The 11,402-nt window shown below is 51.5% G+C and overlaps 1 protein-coding gene across 1 annotated transcript in view; it reads right to left on the bottom strand.

Annotated features, from left to right (window-relative positions):
• Positions 1 to 1,168: 1,168 nt before the first annotated feature.
• mdfi (MyoD family inhibitor) overlaps positions 1,169 to 11,402 on the bottom strand; it is a 38,657-nt gene continuing 28,423 nt past the window's right edge. The window contains exons 4-5 of the mRNA XM_056301889.1: positions 2,998 to 3,369; positions 1,169 to 1,422 (exon numbers count right to left, since the gene is read on the bottom strand). Coding sequence (XP_056157864.1) covers positions 1,169 to 1,422; positions 2,998 to 3,369 — 626 coding nt within the window. The remainder of the gene's footprint in view (positions 1,423 to 2,997; positions 3,370 to 11,402) is intronic.

Raw genomic sequence — 11,402 nt, 5'->3', positions numbered from 1 at the left:
GAAATGTATCGAGGACGGCCGAAGCCCCTCGGTACAAAAAGTAAAAGTAAACAAGGTTTTTAACACTAAATGAGGAGAGACTTTCGACTAACAGCTCTCTCCCTTCACATGTTTAAATACAGAATTTGTCCACGGCGGAAGTCCATCAAAACCACCGACTCCACGGTGCGCGGTACCGACCGTACCCCCTCCATACGACCCGTCTGCGGGGCCCACGCAGAACACCGGTGAATCTATTCTGCGTAACTCGTAACAGTAAAAGATGTGTAACACCAAAATAAAAAAATAATAAAAAGAGTGTCTCTGTAATATTGCCGCTAGCCAACATTCGTGTTTCCTCCATTTTAGCAGATCCAAACAGGGGTCACGGGACAGATGTAGACACATCCGCCCCATGGACTGTGTGCGCGTTTGTGAAACGTGGCTGCCGAGTACGCAACCGAACCGGGGGCGACTTTAACCTTGCCAAGGACAGACGCAAATTTCGACCGAGATCTGAGCGTCCATTTTCCCATTACGCAGCTGCTCTTATCTACAGAAACACCAAAATCCGGTTAAATGGAGCCATTTTCTCATTTGCCTTTGGAGGTCATTTTTCATGCTTGGGGAACTCCAGTCGTTGGGAAGGCACAAGGGGCCGCATTGTAATAAGAGCCTGTGCACTGAGGGGTCCAGAGGCCCAGTTCACACGGCCGGACAGACGGAGCATCCAGGACCACAGCTGGAACTCGCTGCACACCAGACAAGCCAGCTACTTAACAATGAACCAACAGCAAAGACGGGGGGGTGGGTGAGCTGGAGCAGCTGGTGGCCCCGTCGTTTGGTTGAGAAAAGATGCAGCCGTTCACCAGTGACAGCTCATAACATGAGATCAGTTCTTTTGCTTGGCAAACTTCTGTTAAAACGCTTCAGAAAAATCCTTATACCAGCCAGGCCGGCCAAACTGCAGCGCCACCTGCAGCGGCCGGGTCCTTGGTCAAGACGACAGACTTGCCGAGGCACTTTGCAGCGTTGATTGAACACCGGTCCAGTTTCATTCTCCCGGGGGGGGGGGGTTGTGGTAACGTGTACTGCGGCAGACCTCTGCAACACCACCACCACCCCCCCCCTCCATGACATCTATACGTACGACATCCCCCCCCCCCTGCAACGGTGAGGGAGGGAGACCTCAGGAGGAGAAGCAGAGGCCGCAGCACTCCATGCAGATCTCCAGGCAGTCCGCAGACTCGCAGCAGGCGTCGATGATGCCACAGTCCATGTCACAGGGCAGGTCACAGTCGCCGCACTCCTCCGACGCGCAGCAGCAGCAGAAACAGGAGTCGTCCCCCGCGCAGGAGCCGCAGGTGGCGCAGTCCAGCACGATGTTACACAGAGTCAGGAACTCGCAGAACAGACAGGCCAGGATACAGTGAACACAGCAGTCTGGGGTGGAGAGAGAGAGAGACGGGTGGAGAGAGAGACAGAGATGGGGAGAGAGACAGAGATGGGGAGAGAGAGAGAGACAGGTGGAGAGAGAGACAGGTGGAGAGAGAGACAGAGATGGGGAGAGAGAGAGAGAGAGAGACAGGTGGAGAGAGAGACAGAGATGGGGAGAGAGACAGAGATGGGGAGAGAGAGAGAGAGACAGGTGGAGAGAGAGACAGAGATGGGGAAAGAGAGAGAAAGAGAGGGAGATAGAGAGCGAGAGAGATGTGGAGAGAGAGAGAGATGGGGAGAGAGAGAGAGACAGGTGGAGAGAGAGACAGAGATGGGGAAAGAGACAGAGATGGGGAGAGAGACAGAGATGGGGAGAGAGAGAGAAAGAGAGGGAGATGGAGAGAGACAGCGAGAGAGATGTGGAGAGAGAGAGAGCAAGAGATGGAGAGAGGTGGAGAGACAGACATGGGGAGAGTGCAAGAGAGAGAGAGACGGAGATGGGGAGAGAGAGAGAAAGAGGGAGATGGAGTGAGAGAGATGTGGAGAGAGAGAGCAAGAGATGGAGAGAGGTGGAGAGACAGAGATGGGGAGAGTGCAAGAGAGAGAGAGACGGAGATGGAGAGAGATGTGGAGAGAGAGAGATGGAGAGAGAGAGAGCAAGAGATGGAGAGAGGTGGAGAGACAGAGATGGGGAGAGTGCAAGAGAGAGAGAGACGGAGATGGAGAGAGATGTGCAGAGAGAGAGATGGAGAATGAGAGAGGGCGAGAGAGGGATGGAGAGAGGGATGGAGAGCACGAAAGACAGAAAGGCCAAGTAGAGAGAGAGGGAAATGGACAGAAAGAGAGGAGATAGAGTTAGAGAGCGAGATAAAGGAGGGGGAGAGAGATAGAGGGAGAGACAGAAACACCATTAGAGGAAAAACAGACAGCGTGTGAGAGAGAAAGGCAAGAGAGAGGTGAGAAAGACGGAGAAAGGGACAGGCAGCAAAGACACACGAGTAAACAGAATATCAGAAATCGGTGCATTAAAGGGAGCCAGTCGGGATTTTCAGGTTTATCCCTGTAGTAGATGTACATGTTGTATGGACGGAGCCATCTTTTGTGTGTCTCCGAAAAGCTGCGGAAATTGTGTGTGCTGGTGACGTCGCTGGCCAGCAGACTGTGGATGTGAAAACTTATTTCCTGCTTTATCGATAGGCCTGCATAATATGAGACAATGCACATATCAAAGCTGCATACCGCTGTATAATGGAAAGTTGTAGCTAGCATATCCTAATAAAGCTGTATGTACTGTTGATGTTAGCATTTTTGTATACAACGCACAACGCAGCCCATCGGGAAACCAGGAAATGTGTTTCCACGTTAGCAGATTTGCGTCGCCGTCGGTGTTTCAGAGACACGCAGAAGACTGCCTGGTATCATGGCTGCTAATGGAGGGCTATCCTTTCAACATATAGATAGATAAAGCGAACATGAAAAATTGGGAAAATGAAGAGTATGCTCTGACTGACAGCCCCCCCCCCCAACCCACCCACCCCATCCAACACCACCCGCAGTCTCTCTGCACATGTGTATTCTCACCATCCTGCGCCTCCGTGGGGATCTGCGAGCTGTTACTCTTGGAGCTGCTCTTGCTCCTCTTGCTGCTCTGGGAGGTGATGGAGGGATTGGACTGCAGCTTCTTGGTGTGTCTGGTCCCCCCCGAGGAGGTGGAGGAGGTGGAGGAGCCACCCCGCGGCAGGGAGCCCAGCTTCGGACGGTCGTGAGGGCTCCCATTCCTGACTCCGTTTGACTGGGCTGTGTGTGTGTGAGACAGATGTGTGTGATGCGGACAGTGCGTATGAGGGGGGTGTGTGTGTGTGTGGTGCTTGATTCCGTTGCGTAGCTGGCCGCCGGGTTGTGTTCGGCACGGCTGGGTGGGATGGAGAGGCGTGGACCGGGCTACTGGCTGGCCTAGGGAAGGGGGGACACATATTGGAAACAATGTCTCAATAATGTTTCCTAATGGAATCGGGAACGTTTATTTGTCATTTTGTTCCACGCACCTGTGCACATGAAACGAAGCGAAACATCGTTTCCCGCAGCCCACAGCAGTGCAACACAAAGACAAAACACAAATGTCCAAACTACAAAAAAAAAAAACCCACAAAAACTACAAAACACATATATCCAACATAAAAAAAAACACACTTTCCAAGAGAGCGAACGCCAAGATGACCTGCCGGTCTGCATGGGCTGGCAGTTAGCTTAGCCTGCCCTGCTTCCGCATCCTGTCACACCGCCCTCGGTGTTTCCCCCTCGGGCGCAGCTCCAGGCAGGGCCGTGGTCCCTGGGCCCACAGGAAGCAGCAGACCAGGCTCTCCCAGCCGATCCAACACCAGCTCCAGCCAGACACTTTCGAAACACCTCTCTACACTCCACACGACGACATCAAGAACACCACATCAACGCTAGGCGAGGCCGCCGCCAGACCGCCCTCGGTGTTATCGGAACCGACGGTCTGCACGGGCTAGCAGTTAGCTTAGCCTGCCCCGCTTCCGCGCCCTGTCAGACCACCCTCTGTGTTTCCTCTTCGGGCACAGCTCCGGGCAGGGCCCTGGTCACGGCCCACAGGACGCAGCAGACCAAGCGCTCCCAGCCGATCCAGCGCCAGCTCTCCCAGCCATCAAACGAAGACATAAACTCCGACACAGACGTGGACAAAGACACTGCATGGACGGTACTGGGTGAGGCCGTTCGCGGCGGCATCTTTCCACACTGGTACTGGGTGAGGCCGCTGCAAATATGAATTCGCGCCGCCATCTTCCCAACCCGGAAGCGGATATGATCCGTCACCATGGAGTTATATACCATTTAACAACACAGATCCAAAATTTCATGTCTTTGTGTGTAGATGCCTTATGTGTGTGTGTGTGTGTGTGTGTGTGTGTGTTCATTGTGAGTTTGTGTGCATATGTGTATATCTCTTTTTTAGGGCTGGGCAAAATGTTGCTTCAGCACCAACATTGTGATGTATGCATGTGTAGTGTATAGTATAGTATAGTATAGTGTATATGTATAGTGGATAGTGTGTAACAGTCAGATTGTGAAGGATGCAGTGTGAGGCAAATCGGGCCCATCAGTCATGTTATGCAAAAACGTTTTGATTGCTTGATAGAAAGCTAAAATTGGTAAGTCAAGTAAAGTCAATTTTATTTGTACTATAGCCCAATATCACAAATTACAAATTTGCCTCAGGGGGCTTTACAGCAACACAACATCCTGTCCTTAGACCCTCGCATCGGATAAGGTCTGCACTGGTCATGACGAATGCACGTCGATCGTGGCCCAGCCTGGACCGACGGGTGAGGATCAACTGAATACAATGGGGTCGTGTTGAGTCAACTAGAGTGTTGAGCCACTGACTTATTTGCCTTCTTTCTCATTACTTATTATTGTTACTATTATTATTATGTTCTTATTTATTTTTACATTTTTATTTATTATTTTTTTATATATTTATATATATTTTTATTATTTATATTTATTACGATTATTATTATTACTTATCATTACTAGATGTGGTACGTGGTATGCAGCATGGTGGCGCAGTGGTTAGCGCGGTCGCCTCACAGCCAGAAGGCCCTGGGTTCGAGCCCCGGGGTTGTCCAGCCTTGGGGGTCGTCCCGGGTCGTCCTCTGTGTGGAGTTTGCATGTCCTCCCCGTGTCTGCGTGGGTTTCCTCCGGGGGCTCCGGTTTCCTCCCACAGTCCAAAGACATGTAGGTCAGGTGACTCGGCCGTACTAAATTGTCCCTAGGTATGAATGTGTGTGTGTGTGTGTGGGGGGGGGGGGGGCTGTGATGGCCTGTCGGCCTATCCAGGGTGTCTCCCCGCCTGCCGCCCAATGACTGCTGGGGTAGGCTTGGCATCCCCGCGACCCTGAGAGCAGGGTAAGCGGTGTGGATAATGGATGGCTCGTTGCTAGATTGATACATTCTTTCCCAGCGGAGCTGAAGTAAATAGTTGCAAATATCTGGTGAAACAATGTAACTTCTGACTTCCTTCAACATGGCAGTACATGTCGAAAAAAATAAATATCCCCGTGTCGGTTTTGTCCAGTAGGTTTCGGCCGTAGCCTTTGTGTGTGGCCACGGGTGTGCGCCGGTGAGTGTTTATTATGTGCGTGCAGTCACACACACGTGTGCATAATCCTAACAGCCCCCCCTCCCACAGGGGCTGCGGGAGGCCCCGTTCGGCGTATGCGCAGACTTCTGGGAAGGCGAGTGAAATGATGTGGCCCACTCCACAGGCTCGAGGCTCCGCATTTACTGAGCTGACCCTTGGTCCTCCTCCTCGTCTAGACTCTTACACAACAGGCAGGCCAGGGATCGAGAAAGATAATGAGATGGGGGGACGGAGGAAGAGGGAAGGCTCGTCTAACTGAAAACGACGCTCCTTTGTGTCTGGGTTTTAAAGCGGGGCAGTTACACAATATACGTCTCGCAACCACAGACACACAAGCACGCGCATGCGAAATGATGTTTGCCGTGGATTAAGGAGGATTTAAACGAATTAGCGGCCGAAACGCCGGCGCGTGAGCACGCCCCGTACACACACACACACACACACACACACACACACACACACACACACACACACACACACACACACTGACACGCTCATATACACAAAGACACAACTGCACGTATATACATGCATTGTTCTTGGCTCGGTGCAGTACACCACTTGGTATATTTTGCCTTCAAGTGCCACCAGGTACTAATTGCGCTGGCAGTGAAACGCACACCTCTCCTGCCAAGCAAAACATGGCCGACGAAGAGGAGGAAAGAGTAGAATAGAAGGCCGCCTCTTCATGTATTATGATAGTATTTAATACCGTCCTTCTGAGGCCCTAAATATTTTCTTGACCTGAAAGCACAGATGTCGAGAGGTGCGGTGAGGCTTCACAGTGAAACAGACCTACAGGATGTGCGGAAAGGGGCACACACACACACGCACACACACACACACACACACACACACACACACACACACACGCACACACACACCGCACAATGCAAACGTATCAAAAAACACACGCACTCAGGGACAAACAAACAGACTGTGGTCCTGAGCGGTACCAGAGAAACACAGCTAGTACTAAAAGCGTCTGTTCGATAACCGCTCCGAGACAGATAACCCAACAAGGCCTGTTTTGATTGGCTGACAGCCGCAGTCACACAGCCAATCCAGTGTTATTAAAGATTCTTTCATTCAGCGTTTTCTAACCTCGCTCCAGATGTTTGGCAGGCTGCAGGGCCAGAGTGCGTGTGTGTACGAGTCAGAGTATATATATATATATATATATATATATATATATATATATATATATATATATATATACACATATACACACACACACACACACACAGATATATATGTGTGTGGTGTGTGTGTGTGTGTGTGTGTATTGGGCCAGTGAGTAGGAAGCGTACTTTCTCCTCTGAAGTATGTCAGAAGTCAATATCTGCTGCTGCGTTGTGTTGTCTCCTTCTCTTCCCTCCCCCCCCCCCCTCTCTCTCTCTCTGCCCATCCTTTGCTTTTTGTTTCTCCCTTCTGCCTTGGATCCTTGCTAACCGTCTGCACATTTCAACACCCTGTACGGAGCGGCATGGGAGTTTGAGCTTGGTGAGAGGAGCAGGAAGTTGAGCGAAGGAAGCGTGTCCGTGGCTTCTCGCTGCTCGGAGGGATCTCTGCCTGCAGTACTCCCAGTTCTTTGAAGATCCTGTTACTGTGCAGCCAGCGCTGAATAAACAGTGAGACAAAGAGAATGGCAAGACGAGTGGTGTGTGTGTGTGTGTGCGCGCATGCATGTATGTATGTGTGCATGCATGAGTGTATGCGTGCATGCATGTGTGCGCATGCATGCGTGTGTGTGTGCGTGTGTGTGTGTGTGTGTGTGGTAAAAAGGCATGCCTGGCACACAGACAGACAGACAGGGATGGAGTCATGACTGTCTCCATGCAAAGCACAAGCTCAGACAGCAATGCCCGCTCACACACCGTACAAACACAAAAACACACATTGCAGCACACCCACCCACACACACACAACACACACACACACACACACACACACACACGCCGACACAAGCTCTCTTTGTCTCAAAGCAAGAAAGTAAGTGAGAGAGATGGATTGAGGGAAGGAGAGCGGAGTGGGAGGGACCGGCCGTGCCTGTGCATATTTGGGGCAGAAGGATGCATGGGTGTGACTCATAAACACAATGATTCAGCAAAGGCCGCTAGTTAAAAATAACAACAAATAAAGGGCTAAATGACTGTGGGGTTGACATGATTAGACTGGCAACCACAGAGAGTGAGAGAGAGGGGGAGAGACACATAGAGAGAGAGCGAGAGAGGTCGCGATAGAGACAGAGAGACAGAAATGGGGGGGGGGGGGGAGGAAGGAAGGAGAGGGCAAGGAGTTGAAGAAGAAGGGGGGCAGAGAGGGACAAGAAAGTAGCACACAACTATGTTAGTGTTGGCCAGTGGGGGCCTTTGCAGCCTGTGTGTGTGTGTGTGTGCGTGTGAGTGCACACACACACATGTGTCTGGCCAGCGAGCAAGCCTGAGTGAGTCATCGCCGTCTGACTGCAGCGGCGCTCACCTCTACCCCACCCCACCCCACCTAGCATCCACCCTGTACTTACACACCTCCCTCCCGCACCGGAGGACCGTTCATCCCTCTTTCCATATTTCTCCTACTTATCTTCACAGCGGGCTATGACTCACAGGAAAGAGGCGACTACGTGGCCTCTCAGCCCTCCACCTCCTTCACCGGCAAACCCCCCCCCCCCTCCGTCAACACCCACCTGTTTGATTTCTACTTGTTCTCATTTGAGGTCGTCACTCCATCTGATGCAGACCCCCCCCCCCCCCCCCGTCCTGTTTGGTCTCTGCTCGGAGAGTGTGAGTCAGCAGTCCGTCGTACACATCCTGAGCACTAATAAGTGCGGGGGAGGCGTGACCTTTAAACTTTTATCCATCGGGACAGGGCGGTTGCAGCCCCCCCCCCCGGCTATGTTGTGGACATAACAGGGATGTTGATGGGGCGCTCGGGTTAAAACGTGACTTGTTCAAATGAGGTTAAGCCTGTGACGTGTGAGTGATAGCTTGTCCATAATGCAGCTCCATCAGTAGACGTCCACCCATCCGTTATCCAAGCCGCTTATCCCAATCGGGGGTCGCGGCAAGCCGGAGCCTATCCCAGCAGTCATTGGGCGGCAGGCGGGGAGACACCCTGGACAGGCCGCCAGTCCATCACAGGGCCCACACACACACACACACATACAAACACACACACACACAGCGAGGGGCAATTTAGTACGGCTGAGTCACCTGACCTACATACATGTCTTTGGACTGCGGGAGGAAACCGGAGCCCCCGGAGGAAACCCACGCAGACCCCCACCCACGCAGACCCCCAAGGTTGGACCACCTCAGGGCTCGAACCCAGGACCTTCCCGCCGTGAGGCGACCGCGCTAACCACTGCGCCACCGTGCCGCCCCGATCAGTAAACAACTAGTCCAGAATTGTGAGTCAAGGGTTGGAGGCAGGATGGATGGATGGAAGAATGAATACATCCGTGACAGACAGGCCCGCCGCCTCCTCACCACCCACGCACAACTTCACACCCACGTACAAACAGCCGCAGCGGAGGAGGTCGGGTTCGATGAGAGTGAAGTGGGGCAACGGCAACATATGGACAACACGAGACGAAGCGACTCCCATCCGGGGCGCTACACATCAGTCATCACCCACTCGCCTCACCCGCACGTGACCTTTGCCAAGATCCCTATGGCGTCACTTCCCCGGGCCGTCCTACCTAACAAAGCCCCGTGTCATCGCATAGAAATGCAAGCGGAGCGTCATCTCGGTCATGCGCCGAAAAAAGGACGTTTACTAGACCCTCCGAAACGCCCACGTTTTGACGATATTCTGCCGAGGTCAGGTGGAAAGAAGAATGAACACCGAGATCTCACTCGGCTTTCTTTTTCTCTCTGCAGTAATGCCCGAAAGAGCGATGGAAAAAGGGATGACAAAGACGGGCAGAGCGAGTCATCCCACACGTCGGCTTGAGGAATGTCGCTGCAGCACCCAGTCAGCAGGGAGACAGGAAGTCCTGGCCGAGCTGGGCAAACCAAACACCACATTTCGCAAGACTTGGAGTGGGCTTGTGTATGGGCGATGTCGAGCTGCGTCTCACAGCGCGTGAACCCGGGACCAGCACCCCGAGGTACTGCTGTGACGAGCCTTAACATACCCACTGCATCTCACACATGTCAAAGCTCTTTTGTGTGCTTGTCTGTACACGTGTTGCGTGTGTGTGTGTGTCTGTGTGTGTGTGTGTGTGTGTGTGTGACAGAGGGGGTGTTTTCACGTGAGACGCAGTGCAGAGTGAAATCATCCATTCTCAATATAAAGAGGGAGAATGGATGAGGGAGGGAGAGAGAGACACACATACATACACACACACACACACACACACTCACGCACACATACTCAAGCCCAGAGACTGATAAATGCACATGCACGCACACAGATAGTCATCCTAACTATGCTGCTGCTTTAAATGAAATAATAATAATAATAATAATAATAATAATCCATCCATCCATCCAATATCCAAACCACTTATCCTGCTGTCAGGGTTGTGGGGATGCTGGAGCCTGTCCCAGCAGTCATTGGGTAGCAGGCAGAGAGACACCCTGGACAGGCTGCCAGTCCATCACAGGACATAATAATAATAATAACAATAGTTAAATAATAAGTATTGCTGGTAACTGATCTGGTTTTGATACTGCACCTGTATGTGCTCTCATTTCTGGTTCTGTTTGTAATGACTGCTTTGGCAATACAAGTGTCTATTTGTCATGCCAATAAAGCACGTATGAAATTGAGAGAGAGAGAGAGAGACAGAGAGAGACAGAGAGAGACAGAGAGAAAAACAGAGAGAGAGAGGTTTTTCTTATTGTAAACCAGTCTTGATTTAACATACACTTTTTATCAAGTTTGACAACAACAACAACAACAGATTTAAGCAAGAGAAACAGACAGAGAGAGAAACAGAGAGACAGAGACAGAGAGAGAGAGACAGAGAAACAGAGAGAGAGACAGAGAAAGAGAGAGAAACAGGGAGACAGAGAGAAACAGAGACAGAGAGACAGAGAGACAGAGAGAAACAGAGACAGAGAGAGACACAGAGAAACAGAGCAACAGAGAGACAGAGAGAAACAAAGACAGAGAGAGAGACAGAGAAACAGAGCAACAGAGAGACAGAGAGAAACAGAGACAGAGAGAGAGAGACAGAGAGAGAAACAGAGAGACAGAGAGAAACAGAGAGAGACAGAGACAGAGAGAGACAGAGAGAGAGACAGAGAGAGAAACAGAAAGAGAGAGAGAGACAGAGAAACAGACAGAGAGAGAGACAGAGAAACAGAGCAACAGAGAGAAACAGAGAGACAGAGACAGAGAGAGAGACAGAGCAACAGAGAGACAGAGAGAAACAGAGAGACAGAGAGAGAGACAGAGACAGAGAGAAACAGAGAGACAGAGAGACAGAGAGAAACAGAGACAGAGAGAAACAGAGAGACAGAGAGAAACAGAGAGAGAGAAATGGGGAGGGAGAGAGACAGACAGACAGACAGACAGACAGACAGACAGCGAGCAAAAGAGAGACAGAGACACAGAGAAACGGAGACAGAGACACAGAGAGGGGTTGAAATAGGTGGGGATGCAGAATTTGCCGACACAGCACGGGTAGGAGGAACAGCGCAGAGGTGTATCACAGCGTCTGGCCTCTAATTAAAGGCGGCGTTACACCAGCCGTGCTACATTTCTCACCAACAACAGCGGCCCAACTATCACACCTGACCTTCCCCTTTAATGTCGACACGGCTACCAACAGCTCCGCTCGCCTTCCCCCCAAACACACTCCCACAGACGC

Source organism: Lampris incognitus, unplaced genomic scaffold (genome assembly GCF_029633865.1).
Source record: "Lampris incognitus isolate fLamInc1 unplaced genomic scaffold, fLamInc1.hap2 scaffold_201, whole genome shotgun sequence".
Classification (NCBI taxonomy): Eukaryota; Metazoa; Chordata; class Actinopteri; order Lampriformes; family Lampridae; genus Lampris; species Lampris incognitus.
This window is presented reverse-complemented; position numbering and strand designations above follow the sequence as displayed.